General features: G+C 32.8%; 2 protein-coding genes across 6 annotated transcripts in view; both read left to right on the forward strand.

Moving 5' to 3' along the window:
* Positions 1-145: 145 nt before the first annotated feature.
* On the forward strand, positions 146-5,471 carry Dlt (codanin-1 like protein dlt). Of its 5 annotated transcripts, none has more exons than XM_083055146.1 (11): positions 146-393; positions 974-1,061; positions 1,141-1,445; positions 1,536-1,812; positions 1,909-2,069; positions 2,156-2,746; positions 2,847-3,074; positions 3,149-3,511; positions 3,716-3,881; positions 3,970-4,238; positions 4,317-4,713. In XM_083055146.1, the coding sequence occupies exons 3-11, from the start codon at positions 1,155-1,157 to the stop codon at positions 4,464-4,466; spliced, it is 2,496 nt and encodes an 831-aa protein (XP_082911272.1). In that variant the 5' UTR covers positions 146-393; positions 974-1,061; positions 1,141-1,154; the 3' UTR covers positions 4,467-4,713. The 5 variants fall into 5 exon arrangements, with proteins under 5 accessions (XP_082911272.1, XP_082911269.1, XP_082911273.1 ...); XM_083055143.1 differs by lacking the exon at positions 146-393 and adding an exon at positions 405-559 and having other exon boundaries at positions 637-1,061; XM_083055145.1 differs by lacking the exon at positions 146-393 and adding an exon at positions 407-559.
* A 2,215-nt stretch (positions 5,472-7,686) lies between these two features.
* LOC145945899 (adhesion G protein-coupled receptor E3) overlaps positions 7,687-17,619 on the forward strand; it is a 79,206-nt gene continuing 69,273 nt past the window's right edge. Inside the window, exons 1-3 of the mRNA XM_083055152.1 lie at positions 7,687-8,039; positions 8,490-8,864; positions 13,857-14,054. Coding sequence (XP_082911278.1) covers positions 13,876-14,054 — 179 coding nt within the window. The 5' untranslated portion in view covers positions 7,687-8,039; positions 8,490-8,864; positions 13,857-13,875. The remainder of the gene's footprint in view (positions 8,040-8,489; positions 8,865-13,856; positions 14,055-17,619) is intronic.

Raw genomic sequence — 17,619 nt, forward strand, 5'->3', positions numbered from 1 at the left:
TCTATCAGAGAGATATGTAACTTTTCTTTAGAGTGAAAACGTGAAAAGTGAACAATTTCACTATGGAAACCAATGCGTGATTGACGAAATCAAGGGGTCGAAATGTAACTTTTCTTTAGAGCGCGAAAACGTGAAAAGTGAACAATTTTACTATGGAAACCAATGCGTGATTGACAGAACAGAGCAAAATTTTTCACTTTTCACGTTTTCATTCTAAAGAAAAGTTACATAATCGACCCCCTGAGCAAAATTTTTCACTTTTCACGTTTTCGCTCTAAAGAAAAGTTACATGATCGACCCCCTGAAATTGGCATGGACTATCGAGTGTCTACGTTATCGATTAAAATCGATTCGATATTTATCGAGGAATTCTTGAAATATCGAAATTGCAACGTAATAAAATTTTTTCATCTTGTTATACTTTTTACATCGTCTCTGTTTTAAATGTTTTAAATGTGATCTTGTTAGTGTATAATGTTTAAACAAGAATTTTTATAGAAAAGACGAACAGTCTCTTTAGCTCTCTCTCTCTTTATACGAGATATCGTGTGTGAGAAATGTAAGCGATAAATATATTCCATTAAGCGAATTCTATTTCTCTAAACAAACACTAAATACTCAGGAAATATTTTACAGAATTCTATTACAATTTTTTTTTGAAAGAGTCTTACATTGTTACAATTTGACGTATATATTTAAAACACCAACTGTTAATCGGCTCTTTTACAATCTAACCTAATCTAACTTCCATCCGGGATTCGGGATAAAGCAAGAGGAAAAAAAAAAATAGATTGCAGTGACATGTATCCATATGTTTGATAGTGCAATTTCTACGCCGAAAAACGCACGATGCGCATTTAAATATCGCATAACAACACGTCTTGTATTCTCTTTTTGACGAAAATCCCGCCACCTAACAAATATCAGTCGATTTCTTCATGTTTGGTAAATCTAACCTCAAAATTGTATGCAGGAGAAACAAGTTTTTTCACAGAAGAAATGTTGAAATATTTAACTAAAAGAAGAACAAGATATTTGATCAGCAAACAGATTATCACAAAGTAAAACAAATTGTTCACAAGAATCTTTGCGACTTTACAGCGATTTTACTTATGATTAAATGTTTATTATTGTTTACAGTTTGTCAAAAATTGATGGGCGCAATGGGGGAAGTAAACGTGTGCTTTCAAATTGACACTGACAATCGTGAGAATTTCTCATCCGGCCTTGCATTTCAAGCCTTCAGGAAACAGAGAGATGCCTTTTACGATATATTGAGAATTTGGGAGGAAAATCACTTGGTGTCAGGATGGGTGTTTCAGATTGCGCTAGGTGGTAGGATACGAAGTATGTTGACGATGCACAATGACTCTACCAATTATTATCACATTGCTAGGCTGTTTAAGTCACAATTGCTGATATCGTGTATACAGAATGGACATCAAGTAAGTTTGAAGCTATTAATATTCTCTGTTGTATGGTTATAACAAGATCTTTAGATAATGAAATAATTATATAAATTATACAAATTGCAGGATGATGTGGTGGATGACGAGAGTTTGAATTTTCTCAAATCCTTGAAGCACGTCAATCCTGAAAAATTGACACAACTCAGTAAAAGATTTGTGACTCCCTTGCCATCACAAAATCAGACTCTTGGCCCTTCATTTCCTGGCATACAAGAATTTTTTAAAGATTTCATATTACATGCATTTCATCCAATATTCTACACGCATCTGGAAAATTGTATTGTACATGAGATAACGGAACTAAATGATACTCAGTTTGCTAATAGTGAAATAGAAGATTCAGGTATATTTTTTATTATATTAACAACAATTGTTCGTAATGCAATTTTAAGAATAAAGATTTTAAAAATATAATGTTTTTCTGTTGCTTTCTTTACAGAAACAATGGTTGACGAACAAACACAAGAGAATTTTATTACCTGTTTAGCTAGTTTGAGACTTCTTGCAAAAGTATTAGGACTTTTAGTTTCATTACCGTACAGATCTGAATCTAATACTACTAAAGAAATTATAGCAACACAAATAGAGATAAGAAGCAAGGTATGCGATAAAAATTATAAACAAATGTTAAAAATGTGTATTTTGTTTTACAAATTTTCAATAATTGCAATTATTTTGTTATCCAGATTTTACCATCGTTAAACTTACAAACATGTCTCCAAAACGCCATACTTGAAGGCAAACTTTCGCTGACGATACCTTGGATAGTCAAGTATCTAGCTATGATGGATACAGTGTCGCTGCGATTGCCATATTACAAGCAGATCTTAGAACTATTGTATTACATTTATCATGCAATCAATCAGACCAATCTTTCTGCTCCGGATAGTCTTATCTCCCAACAAGCTGCTTTGTTGCTCAAATCAAGTCTGTGCTGGTTATTTGAGCTATCAAATTATCCCAAGGATTTCCACATCGCCTGGCAGAATTCTTGCAAAGTTAAAGAATTAAAGAGTCTCAAACAGATCGAAAAGTTTTCTGAAAAGAAAAAGAACTCACATTCCACAGATTGCGCGATTTCCGCAAAGTGCAATCTCGATAAATTAGATATAATTACTGATCGAACGATGCGTTTATTCTGTTCGCGAATAGAATCGACTTTCTCTGTGTTTCATGGGAATGGTACGAATTTGAGTATCAACTCCAACAAACACATTACACCTGTTACCAGTCAGCTACGTAAATTAGGAGGCACCACTCAAGCGAAACACTTAGAAGTATGTATATTATTATTATATCATTATATATTTTATAGTATTTCATATATTATTTAAACAATATTGCTTTATATTGCAATTTTTCTGTTTTATGTCATAGTTGCAACTGGAAGAAGCTTTTTTTCACGGTCAACCAGCTTCTACACGGAAAACTGTTGATTTCGTTTCTGAAAGAGTTGCATCGACCTGCGTGAAATATATATGCAACACCATGTTAGCCTCCTCGCGAGAAACGAATTTAATTGCCTTCAGGAAACTTTTAATACATAAACGTGGCGAGAAAGATGAGCAGAGCGAACTGTCGATGAGCTACTGTGACAAATTTAAGGTAAGACATATTCATAAGGGAAATTTCATATTACATCGATGTAACAAGATATTAAGTTGCGTTTTAATATTCAGGCTTCGTTCTTGATTGAAATAAATATGTTAGCGAATAAAGTATCGAGGGATTTGAAAGATCAGTGCGAGCAAACAATTCCGGCGATTTGTGAGACACGAATTGCGACGTCAATAGAATCTCTATTGGCAGAAGACTCTCTAACAGCGGTCAAAGAAATGTGCATAAAAATTGCGACCAGAATGGCGATGGAACGAATAAATCAGTGGATTCAATCGCATATTGTTGGTGGTTCCTTATTTATAAAGGATATGGAACTTGAAATTAATAGATTTTTGCGGAACAGTAGTCCTGTGCACTCCAAGCAAAAGAAATGTCACAATATAGATGCTCCTAAGCCCACTGCGGTGATAGATGAGCTTCGGGTAAGGATATATCTGTCATTTAAATTTGAATAAAAAACTTGTGTGTAGCATGATAATTAAGTTTTTTGGATTTATTATATAAACTGATACAAAATGTATATACTTTGTCAGGCTACACAAATATTGGATTATATTATTTTTTAAATTCTTAATTTTAACTTTTTTAAGTTATTAATATTTAAACATGTTTGTTTCTGTTTACAGGAATTAATATGGCACATACTGGATAATCACGGCGTAGATTTAACTATGTCATCCATATTGGATATTTTAAATAAACTATATCAAGTATTTAGTGAAAGAAATAATCTATTACCAGGATCGCAGAAAGTTTTATCTAATCTCAGTACTGACTTCGCATTATTTTTAGGTATGTTTATATGAATGTTTATAATTATTTTCTGTGAAATGTCGAGAACAAAATGAAATTAAACGACCGTAATATTTCGCGTTTTTAGTTGCCTACAGGACGGATCTCTTCACGCAAGAAATCCAGGACAAATTTATTAAAATATGGTCATCGAACGGTCTGACAGATGAAGAAACTGATTTGCCCATGAACAGACTCTTGTGTTCTAGAAATATCATGTTGTTGGCGCAATCTCAAAATGACACGATGTGGCCGATGTTTGGCAAATTTCTAAAAAGATTGTTAGAAACAAACATACTTGATGGAGACAGTCTGAGTGATCAGTGCGTAGCTTTATTCAGACAAGATTGGCCCATAGTGAGTATATATCTCATATAATATTACTCATTAATAACTTATGACTCGAAATATTAATATTAATCCTCTTGTTTGCAGCCATTGTTGAAACTTTTATCAAAGTGCCTGAACGAAGCTATCGAGGGTTATAAAGCTACCGACGAGGCAACGGAGAAAGTCAAGTACCTTCTTGGTTGGGTAGCGGAGACATATCATGAGATTGAATTTTGCAACGATTACAGTTTATAGACTGACGCATAGTAGGAAGTTTACGATGCTGCGATAATTGGAAAGTACGATTGTTTAATTAATTTCTGTAAATATAATTTAACGTCTCTTTCTCTCTCTCTACATGTATATTGTCGCAATTTGTCGAATTTTTAAACGACACGAGGCATCCTTGTTCTACATATGTTCAAAGATGCGTACATACAATCCGCGGGTGTATATCGAGTATTTTACGAGAAAGAAAAATAAATTCTAATTTTTTTATACATGCGACACAGTTTTATTAAATACAATATATTTTATAATTAACAAATATCACAATGTCCCTCTGTGTTATTCCCGTTTGTTTTGGAGGCACGCTGCTTTGTTTTTTAATAAATTAGGTTTCCTCTTCATTCTAGTCCTGTGACCTCGAATAGCCGACTATTTTCCGTTCTATGTAATCTGATGAATGTACTTTCAACTCTGCAATTACGTAATGAGATACACGTCTTCAAAATCTCTATTGTCGAATCGCACGCGAATCAATTCAACAAAAAGTGAATCTTGCTTGAAACTCTTTTTATTTGTTTCTATTTGGATTGTATCTTAAGTAAATAAAATATTAATAAATAATTAATATAAATTGCTCGAGACAATTTCAGATTTTGTTGAACAATCTATTCGTTAACAAGAATAATAAACCTTGTTGGACGGTTTTGTCGACAGGACTGGTCTACTAACTTATTAATAAACAAATTAGCTCACCTCTGTAACGAGCCATGTCCCATCTCAATTAACATATATTTGACTAACACATATAATGTATTTAAAAAATCATACTTTGGCATGTGTGTCATAGCTTAGAATACTCACGTCTCCGCAATTCCTTGTCCCAAGAGTGCTTTTCCATCTCTCCGAGGTAATATAACGTGCACCGTTATCACTGCCAAGCACACAGGCTACAGCTACAGCTAGTATCAAGATTAGCTGTAAAATCTCGCGGGATCAGGACGTAAGTAAATGATTAATTCATGGAAATTTCGTGGAACCAAGATTAACAAACGATTCATTATAATCATTTTTTTTTATATATGAAAAATAAATTATTTTGTAAGACTTAGTTTATCGGAGAGTGAAGGAAAAGAATGAGGCTCTGTTCTATACATTTGTAATTTATAGAAATTTGTAAAAATAACATTTTATGTTGATTCTAATTTCAGTTTTTAATTTATATTCTTTCCTTAGAGTCTCTCGAAATAAGGATGTCGGTAATCCATGAAGATCCACTTTTTTGAATGCTCCTGTCACGCTCTTCCTGTCGGCACATTGTCACGACACAACGGGGATGGTCCTTTTGTCCTTTTGAAATTGGGTCATCCACCTCCGTTCCATTACCATAACTCTCAATGGTCGTCCACCCTCTCGCTTGATAGTGGTACCTAATCTCGGCTCGTTGCTCGCGAATAACCGCAAATTTTCCGGCCTCGTAAGTAGCAGATAGACATTTTCTTTCATAATTTATTCCGTAATCATCTATCGATCGATATTAGACGGGGAAATTGATGTCGCAATTCAAAAGAAAGAATGAACGATAATAATCGTATTAATAAAAGAATGTTTAATCTATTTTACACAATGCCATCAATGATGTAGTTTCTAAAACAATGATACAATAATAGAATCAATTATTTTTTAATAATTTTTTAAAATAAATGTTATTAAACGTGTGCAAGCTGTTATTATTCTATTCATTTATTTGGATTTATTTTTATAATCATCTATTTTATTGAAAGATGGCAATGTTATATTATAATTCGAAGATGAAAGATATTATCTTTAGTTTTTATTTTGAGATTTTTAATAAAAAAATATATTTTTGATTATATTAAAATTATTAAAAATTGATTTAAAGTTGTATCAATCATGAAATTGATTTAATTTGAAATTTTGAAAAGAATTATATTGGTTAACAATTTTCATTTGTAATGTGTTATACTGGTGACTTCAATTATTTATGTACAAAATATTTTTTTGTCAATTGGATTGTGTTTAGAAACACGTTATCAATCCGACTTGTGCGATATATAATAATTTTACGCGATTTTACCAAATTTCTTTATTAAATAACGCAAGATTGAAACGAAAAATAACGTTTAGAAAATACGGCACGAGTATTTTGATAATAATTTTACAAGGATATACTCAAATATATGTATATTTATCGATTACGTTATCATTCTCTCAGAATCTTATAAATTAATGCAATTAAACTACGTCATGTATATATAAATTTTAGATTAATAATCTCATCTTAATCTGATTAACAATTTAATAACGTGGCGCGGAAAAAGCGCGTGATAAATATTTATCAAAGGTGCAATATTCTCCAAGTGTGTTGAAACATAACATGTTTTCACGATTTTGTAAAACATTTCTTAAACGTACGAGTCAAAAGAATTAATTTGCTAGTTAATTATCGTTTGAATAATTTCGAAAATAAAAGGAAGAAAAGCGTATTTTCTTAATGAAGGTATTTAATGTGCCGTCAACCGATTAATTATTTTTTGTTTTTCTTTTTGATATCTTCGTATCTTTTGTCTTAACTTAGGTCTAACAATAAGTGATGTCATGTATTATTGTGGATTCTGTTTTCTTGTATTATTATGTTTTTTTGCAATTTCTCTTAGAAAGATCTAGACAGTTTTTAAAGATTTCATTCTAATGTTCTTTAACTAGTTTTTTTTGTATTTTATAATATATATAATAGGTCATATATATATATATATATATATATATATATATATATATGTGTAATATATATAATATTTAACTTCTAAATGCAAAATTTTTAAACATAAAACAGTTCAATTGGCAATTAAAATATTTTGTGCATAAATAATTGAAGACACCAGAGTAACACGTTATATGTATATAAAAATTGTTGAGCAATATAATAAAATTCTTTTCAAAATTTCAAATTAAATCAATTTCATGACTGATGCAATCAATCTTCAATAATTTTAATTTCGGTATTCTAATATATATAGAATATATGTATAAATTATAATATATATAAATTTGTTATAATATATATATTATAATATATATATATGATTTACATAATATATATATATATAATAAATATACAATATAATATTATTATAATACGAACGCGAGGGTTCCCTCCTTTCGAGATTGGGGCAACTTCACGCTGTAGTTGCGCGCGTATGTAGTCATGCGCGGCGCAGTTCCGCGCGCGCGTTCGCGGAGCGCGAACGGATCGCTGTCGCAGTCACGGTCCGCGGGCCGTCGCGTTCGCATTCGTCGTTGGTGCTCGGTGCATTTCCGCGCATCGGCACTTGGTTCTTTTCCGTTTTCGCGATCGAATCACTTGGCATCGATTCGTTGATTCCGCGATTCTCGTCTCGCCACGCGATCCCGTCTGAGGGTTCAGTCCGCCGATTTCTCTCTCGACGAAGGAGGAGCCGCGAAGGCAGGATCGCATGGAGAAAAGGAACGCGCTTTCGAGGGCGAGAGACGATCGAGAAATGAGAACAGCAAAACTGCCGATTCCGGGAAGATTCCGCGAAGACGGCGCGTAAAAGCGTGAAGGTAAAATATCTCGTCCAATTTCCGTTGTCGCGAGAAGCCTCGGGCCTCCACGATAGTAGAATATTGCCCTCGCTTTTAATTAATTCCCTACATCCTCTGCATTAACGCCTTTTATCGGCGAATATTCGATTCTGTCGAACGCGAAAAGTGTGCGAAATCTTGTTCGCGGCGCGAGAGAATATTACATATTTTTCGATCGAATTTTTTTTCTTTTTTTTTTCCTTAAAATCGCGGCCATCTTATTGCTCATTTTCACGGCAAGTTTCGTTGCATAGCGAAGTTAGCTTCGCGTCCCTATCGCCGGGCGATCGAGCTTCGATATGACGCGATCGGAATCGATAGTGGAGTAGGCGAATCGCAAACTTCGATTGTTCGAACTTCCGTTGGCGCATTAAAGTAGTACCGTGATAAATCGTTCGCTTCTACCATTGTTGTGTAAAAACTTTTCAGATAAGTGTCACCGCGAGAAGTGGAATTTGCCGATGTAAGAAAGGCCGCGGTTTTCCTTGAGGCCGAAAGCGCGTAACGAAGGACGCGATGAATTTGGACGACGCGGGACGCCGTCGATCCTAGCCCTAACCTTTATCGCGCCGGCAGCAGAGTGATAACACAGTCGAGGGCGAACCTTCCTCGATGCACCGCAGGTGCCGGCCGGTACCGGCCTCTTCGTCAGAGCACGCGAAGCCTCCGTTTTTCGCGCGTTTATCACGTGGCTCGTGCTGTGAATCATCGCGTCGCGAAATGTGACAGACCTAACCTGCAGCCGCCAGTTTTGAGCCTTCGAATTATCTGCAATTTTGACGACACCGTCTCCGAGTACGTGAGGTACGTTTTATTTATAAGTTTTATTTATAAGAGAGAAAGAGAGAAGCAGGGAGAGACCCTCGGAATTTTTTGGAGCCGTTGGATACTGTAATAATTTATGTAACAGGCATTTTTTCTGATACAGCAAGATATAAAAATATATATAAAGCTTGATATATATATATTTAATAAATTCTAATAATATATATTTATTGATAAATTGGGAAAGTTATAAAGAGAGTGAGTGAAATAAAATAAATATATTTTTTCATCATATTTATTCATTATGTCAAAATGTATTTTTATTCAAAATTTTGCAATAATCGTTAACCGATATTCAACACAGAAAAAAAAAGTATCTCTATATTTTAATTATATTTCTTTCCATATTACATTAATATTCCATATTACATAATATTATAGTAACAAATATATTGATTATACACATTTTTAATCAATATTATTTTCTTTCTTTATATGTGATAATAAAAGTTAATTCAAGAGAGAATATATTTATAAGAATATTTAAAAAAATCTTTTTATAAGAATATGACAATACTATATATAAGACTTTATTTTTAAATATATATTTAAGATACTTTAATCCAATTTATTTAATATGCAGATTCTAATAAAAAATTAAATTCTTTACATTTTAATGTTTTATATCAAGTAAGTTTTAAACTCGCTTTAGATAATTTTATAAAGTCGCGACAGAACTCGAAACAGAACTTTATTTATGATTTTATACGATGTATAATATGGAAAACATTTGAAGAGAAACACATCAGAACATGCACGTAAAATTATAAATAGAATTCTATTATGAATTTTGCTGCCAATTATAGATCTAAAGTGTCAGATAAAATTTCTTTCGAGAGAATAAAATGTGCTGATATTCAATCTACGCTAAATAAATAGCTAAATAAATACGAACTAATATTAGCTAAAGTAAATACGAGCCGTATTATTTTTTTTACGTCTCGAAAACTCAAGGTCTAATGTAACATGTCAGCGCGTAAAACTTTGCTCTTTTCTATTTAAAAAAAAAAAATTGTCATATTTTGTCGTACGTTCGTTGCAAGGCGAAATTATGCAGTCCGATAAACCGGTGCATCCGTTGTTTATCCATTGGCCGCGATTCGCTATAAATACACTGTGATCCGGAAATACCGCGGAAAGTTGAGGCTCGAAACAAAGTAAAACGACCCAACGGATATCGACTCGCGCGAAAGTTCATCGAAAATGCAGCGCATGTATAAATGTTAGATATTATTTGCCATGTACTTTTCCAAACGTGTACTTTTACGTGTTTCAGCGATATTGTTGACAACCGATTCCTGACATGTCACGGAATGACATTTACGCGTTATCACGTAATCAGCAACTAGTGTTAATTGGTATAGTTAACGCGACATGCCCCAATTCGTATTTGCGATCGATTGTTCGAGTGGATCACGTTCTCGCGATACATCAGTTGTGTCGACGTCTCGTGTTTCGAAATTATATTATCTCGCAGAATAGAACAACCTGTCGTATCGCTGTTAACAATTAAACACGTAGATTAGAATACGAGCACGAATAAATACGAATTTTTCTTTTCTCTAATAATAAAAGATTTAATCAATTTTAATTCTTCATGATCTCTAAGAAGATTTAAAAAATTGATCGATATTATAATTAAGCTGTTCTAATTTCGATATTAACAACGCAGCATTTTTAAAAAAATTTGAAAACTATGAATACATATAGAAACATACATATAGAAACTTTTAATTTTTCATTCCAACATGTATTTTCGCGGAATTTTGTCTTCAAATGTGTTGTTAAAACATTTAATATTGATAATTAAAAACGATAATTAAAAGCAATTTGACATTGAGTTAGAACTAAATTATAAATTAGCGTTATATTTTTTCGAGAAATATTTATCATAATCGATTAAAATAGTGAATTCTGGAACAATATACATAATTTATAGCATGCTAATTATTGAAATATGAAGAGAAAGTAGGAAGAAAGAAGAAAATTTGCCGAGTAAAAATATTATGCAAATATTAATTATGCACACATGTTATTCTCATAACGCGCGGCAGAAATGAGTTTTATACCAACGAGAAAAGTACAATTTTTGCGCGCTTTCACGTCGTGAATACCGAATAAGGCCGGAAGCGTGTTAACATTTCGCAGCAGTTTCGGCGTTGTACAGCTCGTCTATTCTAGGAGAAGGCATCCTGAAAGTTTTCAAAATGGGCGATGAATCCTTCTTCTCTAAAGTGCTTTAAGTCGTAGAGAAAGGAAAGTCGTGTTACATGCAAAATCCATCGACTATCGCGTTCAATTAGTGTGAGATAAAAATTTTTAAGTACAGAATATAATTTTAACATATAATAAACGAATGAGAAGTTAGTTTGATAGTTTGACAATTTGGTTAATTTAATGTGATTAATAATTACTTTATATTAATTTTGTTCTCTCTTTGCCTCTCTTTCTCTACCTTTTTTGAACGATTTTCTATTTCAATTACATTTATATCAAACGAATATTTTGTATTAATTACATTAATCAATTGTATTAGTGACAATGTAGCGTTGAAGTTAATTTAATAACTTTGATAATGTATTATTAATTGGATGATATTATACGTAGCTATAAAAACATTTAAAATAAACATAGACGATGATTGAATAATGAACAGATGTGTAAGAAATACATAAAGTAACGTTTGTACTGCTCGCGCAAAGTTTAGGTTATTAACTAAGAACGATTGACTCAATTAAAACTTGATGATTGAACAAACATAGTTTCAAAATTAGCGCGCGGTATATTATTTAAAATTAATTTAAAAAAAATTCATTTGCTAGCCAGTTTGTGAGAAAAATGGATTAATTCGTCGTTACGCGGAATTCTCTTTTCACCCGCACATTGTTGCTCAAAGTTGACAAATATTGTGCTCACAATTAACGAGTTAATTACGTTTCATTGGTCAACACCATCGCTGAGTATGAGTGTATCTTGTGTACACATTCGCGTACGTTCGTGTTTTTCGTAGCGAAATTTGCGTACATAAATTATAAAACCATACACAATGAATTTATGCGATATAGAGTTTATTCAGGCAATTTTATTCAGGCAAATAAAGTTATTAATATATACATAAATTCGTTGTAATATATACGTGTAAAACACAGATATTTTATTTTTTATTAATTATATTACTGGAAATGTGTCATTGATTAATACATCGTTCGAAAAATAAAACAAATATGTGATCTTTCTCTCAGAGAAATAGATTTTCAGTTTTTTCGTGATAATTTTTTCGGAAAAGAAAATAAAAATATCTGAATACATAAATATAATATATAATCTTAAAGGATATTATTTTACAAATATATGAAACCATTATAAATATTTTTAAGCATATTTTTCATTAAAATATATGATAATCACTTTAAATCTGATCTAAATTATTTTAATGATTACAATCCGTGATTTGATTATACATATATTTATAAATTAATATTCCTATTAATATTCTATTTTTAGGAGTAAATTTTATAAGTTCTTGTGGATTAGTCTCATCACGTAGAGATTCTTAATTACATCGGTTAATCTTTTTTTTATTCGTAACGCTCGCGCTCTTGCATTCAATCGTACACGTTGGCGGGATCAGTGATACGGACAACGCCTTAAGCCGACATGCGCTAGACAGTGGAGCGAATTGAAACAAGTCCGGCGCTCGAGTCGGATGAGTCGAGAGCGCGCGGTTTGCATTGCTCCGACAAGCAATTTGCGGAGAACCGTTCGCGTAGAAAACGACAAGCAATACGCTCAGCAGCTAATTGCTTTTACCGCTGATTGAAATTTACGAGCGTCAGAAAAGCGTTGTAAACTTAACGCCGCGACTTTCGTCCCGCACGCATCGGAATAACTGTTAGTTCAACTTCGCCAAGGATATTTCGCCGCTTCGCAAATTGTGGTCTTACTCGCGATAATTTATAATCTTATATAATTTATAATTAACTTATACTTAATACATACATCGCGTTTTTGTTCAAAACTTTTTTTTCAAAAATACTAAGCCACACGTACGAAGTTTTCCTCTCGGAGGGATTTGTAATGCGAAATATATGAGGAAAAATGTTGCTAATTTTTTCTTCTCCGTTTAATAAAATCTCTATTTTTTCTATCATTAACCTAGTTTTTTTCTTAATCGAAATATTCTAAAAATACTCCGCGTATTTTATTCTGTCCTTTATTTTCTATATAATATTAAATCTTTTTTCTAATTGCTGAAAATTCATAGAAAGATATAATATTATGTTACAGTAAGAAAAAAACGAACGAGAGAAATGATCATGTATTGTATTTTATAGTTTTACATAATTTTTTCTCAAAGAAATAAGATATTTTTATGACAAGGAAATAAAATTGCGATATTTTATACAGCGATATACGGTTTTCTCTTGCCTTGGTATAACGTTAGAGTTATGGTATACACTCAGGATTGTATTCTGATATCGTCTAACGCGATATTACAGTAACATGAGCAGCGGCTTGAATATATTACGGAGAACTGTTGCCTTTGTTGCGATAACTCTTTGATATCTATGGCGTTTCGAGTTGTCAAAATCCGTCCGCGAGAGTTAATGGCCTTCGTTACTAATTAAAATTTGCGACGGAAGCCGAGGTTATCGCGGTTTCCCGGGATTGCGGTAAACGTTCATACCTTTAGTTTAACGAGGATAGCCGATGAGGATAAATGGCGAAAATATTTACATCGTTGCGCGCGCATTAATTTAATTCGAATTAATTAAGCCCGCTTCCTATCTCTCGGTTAGCCACTTCTTCCTTTAATTGAGCGTGCGCGGTCCGGAAATTAAAGTTTCGAAAGCAAACACACGGTTCTCTCCCTTATGTAAATTATCTTTCCCTTTTTAATTGCATTTCGTGCCTTTATATTTGTCTTTCAATTGTATATTGAGTTTATAATTGAATTTTGTCTTGTCACAGATGTTGGCTTAACGGAGACATGGAGACGCTGTACACCGGAGCGATTCACGGTTTTCCGCAGCCCGGCGGCGGAATAGCTAATGGCGTTTCCACGGGAATCGCCAGTTCCTTCGACCAGGACGGCGTGCTGAGTCTTATCGTCGTCCTCGGGGGAAGTCTGTCCCTAGTGGCCCTGGTATTCGCGTTCATCACGTACAGGTAGGTCTAGTTTAAGACAGACAAAGCGTCTAATATCCCGATATTATGGAGAATTTCTTTGACAAATATTAAAAATATACGTGTGTTGAGACATAAAGAATATATTAACTGTAGTAAAATAAAATAATTAGATTTATTATAGAATATTATAATTATTATATAAATATGCGTGTACGGAAGAATATAATATACTTTTTAAAATCAATTCCATTTTATTCTGTCTAATATGACCAAAAAATTTCTATTCATAAAAGTTTTATAATATCGGTGATATTAGAAATTGCATCTTGGTTCATTTCTCTCTCTCTCGTGACAAATTTATTGCGCGAGAAATATTTACCTTCGTATTCCTGTTGTTTAATTATAACTAGAGAAAGAAGAACTTAATTAAACGCGCAGATTAATTAATCTCTGAAGCGTCCTTTGCTCGATACACTTTTCCTGTTTTCCCTACGTTCGGATTAATCGTTCATTACTTATTTACTTGTTGTTTTGTGTTTATTTTATTTGTATCGTGAATCTCGGCAAAGAATTTAATGCAATTGCAGGATAAAATTATAATAATATTTTATCCTTCTTATTTTTTTCTTATTCGAGTTTTTCTCGGAAAAGAAAATGAAACTATTTGAATATATAAATATAATATATAATTTTAAAATTGTTTTATACAAAATGTTATACAAAAGTTTTGTTTTATATAAATTTATTTTATATAAAACCATTATGAATATTCTTAAGCACTTTTTTTTATCAAAATATATTGATCTCGTCAACATACGATTAAATGTTGCAAAGAGAACACGCGCGAGCGTTATTATTTTTAAATAAAAAAAGATTGACCGATTTGTAATTAATAATCTACGTAATAAGACTAATCCACTTATATCCCAAGAATTGGATATTAATTGAGTATTTGTTCGAATTGAATATTAACTTATAAATATAACCAAATCACTGATTTTAAACATTAAAATAATTTGATCATTTAATAATTTAAACATTAAAAGTAGGATATGTAAAAATAAGGTAGGATGTAAATTCTGCAAACATTTTACGATTTAACGATCGAGATCTGCCAATGGCGGGTCATTGAAATGCGTTTCGTAAATTTTTCTATTTCCTATTGCGTTATATTTCTGAAAAATGTGCAACAATTTATTCCGGAAATTGATCGGGAAGTTCTATCTCTCACGCCGATCACGTCTTCTTTATATCCTTCTTTTTATCCGCAATTTTCGGCATGTTGGCGATTCCGTTCGCGATTCTTATGGATAGCCGATTCGCACCATGGGGTGCTAATCGGTGTACCCTTACATCGAAAGACGATACCGCCGGAATACCAAACAACCTTACGGCTTCCTTCCGTGACCTCGCTGTCGAAAGGCTTTTGAAAGGAGTATCTTCTTTCCTGTGTTTTTTTTTCGGCGATCTAATTTCTCAATATTGTACTTACTTATGGCGCGACTTCAGAATTTTTATCTCGCTGATAAATCGAAAAATCGATGACTCGCGGCCCCCCATTTTCATCATAATGACATTTCGATCTTTACCTTACGAACGCGAATTAAATTGTCGACGAAGGAATGAAAATGCTGCACAATACGCGGAGAAATATCAGACAGAAAGAGAGAGGGGAGGGAGGGAGATCGAAAAGGAAGAGAGAGAGAAAGTTTCATGATCGATCATGGTCCATCGCGGAAATTGCCGGGAAATGGGAAAGCGCAGCCACGATGTTCCCCATCGCGCTCGGTTCCAAAAGAGTCAACCGTCCGTCGATCTTGGATGTGGAAAAAAGACTGGACAAAAAGTTATCGCCGCAAAGTGCACCGAACTTCGGCGCTTTATCCCATTTTCCTATCAAATGTAAATTCTTTCCATATATTACGTTTCCGGGAGATTTCGATATATCGCGAAAATTGACGATAAATTTTGCGCGTTTAAGAATGGTCATTTTTATTAGAAAATATCCATATTTTTCTGTCGAGATATCTTGACAAGGATATTCACGTAAAACATTAATAGCTAAGATCACGATCTTCCGATTCTTTTCGAGTTGTTAGATTAGCGAAGAAGCGAACATCGCGTGAAAATAAATTACGTATTTTCATCACGGAAAGTTGAAAATTTTTCGCCGAATTTCCTCATCGAATTCAACAGGTTTCCATGCACAGAATTTCGAACTTATAAAACAGTTTTTCTCGCTAGTCACCAGCTTGTCAAGTATCACTATCTTGACTTTCATTTCTATAACCCGAAGTGTACAATTTTAATAAATTATTATCTTACTTTTAAAGCGGATATTTTGCTTAATATTATTTTATTCTTAAATTATTTATTGTTTTATTTAGCATATTAATTTTTAATTAAATTCAAATTTCTCGAATGTCTATATATTTTTGAAAGTCAATTTCAAGAGTTCGCTTTTTTTTATCGTTAAAAAAATACTGTACCGCATCAAGGAGATAAAATCATCTCGTAACCTTCATATTTATTTTTCTTTAATGGAATTTCGTATCTTCAAAGACCTCTCTCGCTGTAGCTAATTAGATTCGTGGCAGGAATAATTTCACACGCGAAATATTATATTTTCTTAGATAAGTACTCGCGCGGAGAAGAGCCGTTTTAGTTAGTCGGTAGGATAAACTTAGTCAAACGACTCGTGGGGCTGTAATAATAATAAAACTGTCTCTCTTCCTTTCTCTTTATTTTCCGTATGAATTTTGTCTTTCTTCGCTTTCTCTCCATATTTTCCGGGAAAAACAAAGACCGCGCACGTTCGTTTATTTGTGCTACAATATCGAACGATATTTCAATATTCCGTGACGAGTTGTTATTTTTTCATCACGTATATCGCTATTTTCATTTCCTCTTTATTATTTTTTCTACTTATATTACTATTTTATTTAATTTTTTTCTTGTTCGTCGAGAAAGCGTTTCACTCCTGATATATCGCCGCATTTTGATTGCGTTATTTTACGATTATTCTTATATGCATTTTAATGTTGCGGAAATTGCGATTTTTCCACGCTGCGACGTTACATTACGCGGTTTTTATATCTTTTACGATAAACCGGAATGCTCGACCTCGTTACAGCGATTCCATCGATTCGATGGCGTTTTCGCGCGGATTGTGTTTGCGATCGCCGCGAAATTCATACTGATATTTAATCAATGCTCAATGATATTCAGCGCGTATTCAATATCGCTCATTGATACCACTCATTTATCTCGTTCATCGAGACCGGCATCTGACAGCTCTCGGAATTGACCTTCTATTTATTTATGACGTGATTCTGCGCGTTTTGGATAATTTCCTTATATATATAACTTATAAGTTTCATTTTATTTCTCATATACAAAATTATATAAGTGATATAAAGACTCAATTATCAGAGTTAAAATCATTTATATAATTAATTTTACGTATTTTTAGTAATACGAAATGTGAAGGGGATGAAAAATAGCTATTTATATTTTTGTGTGTCTTAATATTACGATAATAATTACATTTGCATTAATAAAATTAAGAAATTATTATTACATTATTAAATTATATATAATCCGA

This window comes from Prenolepis imparis, unplaced genomic scaffold, assembly GCF_030444845.1.
Source record: "Prenolepis imparis isolate NDT839.2.m4 unplaced genomic scaffold, iyPreImpa1.0 SCAF_15, whole genome shotgun sequence".
Lineage (NCBI taxonomy): Eukaryota > Metazoa > Arthropoda > Insecta > Hymenoptera > Formicidae > Prenolepis > Prenolepis imparis.

Bases quoted from the DNA above. Each gene is read 5' to 3' on its own strand.
- Dlt (XM_083055146.1), top strand. From the start codon at position 1,155: ATGGGCGCAATGGGGGAAGTAAACGTGTGCTTTCAAATTGACACTGAC. The intron at 1,813-1,908 runs GTATATTTTTTA...CTTTCTTTACAG, and splicing joins TAGTGAAATAGAAGATTCAG to AAACAATGGTTGACGAACAA. The intron at 3,512-3,715 runs GTAAGGATATAT...TTCTGTTTACAG, and splicing joins CGGTGATAGATGAGCTTCGG to GAATTAATATGGCACATACT.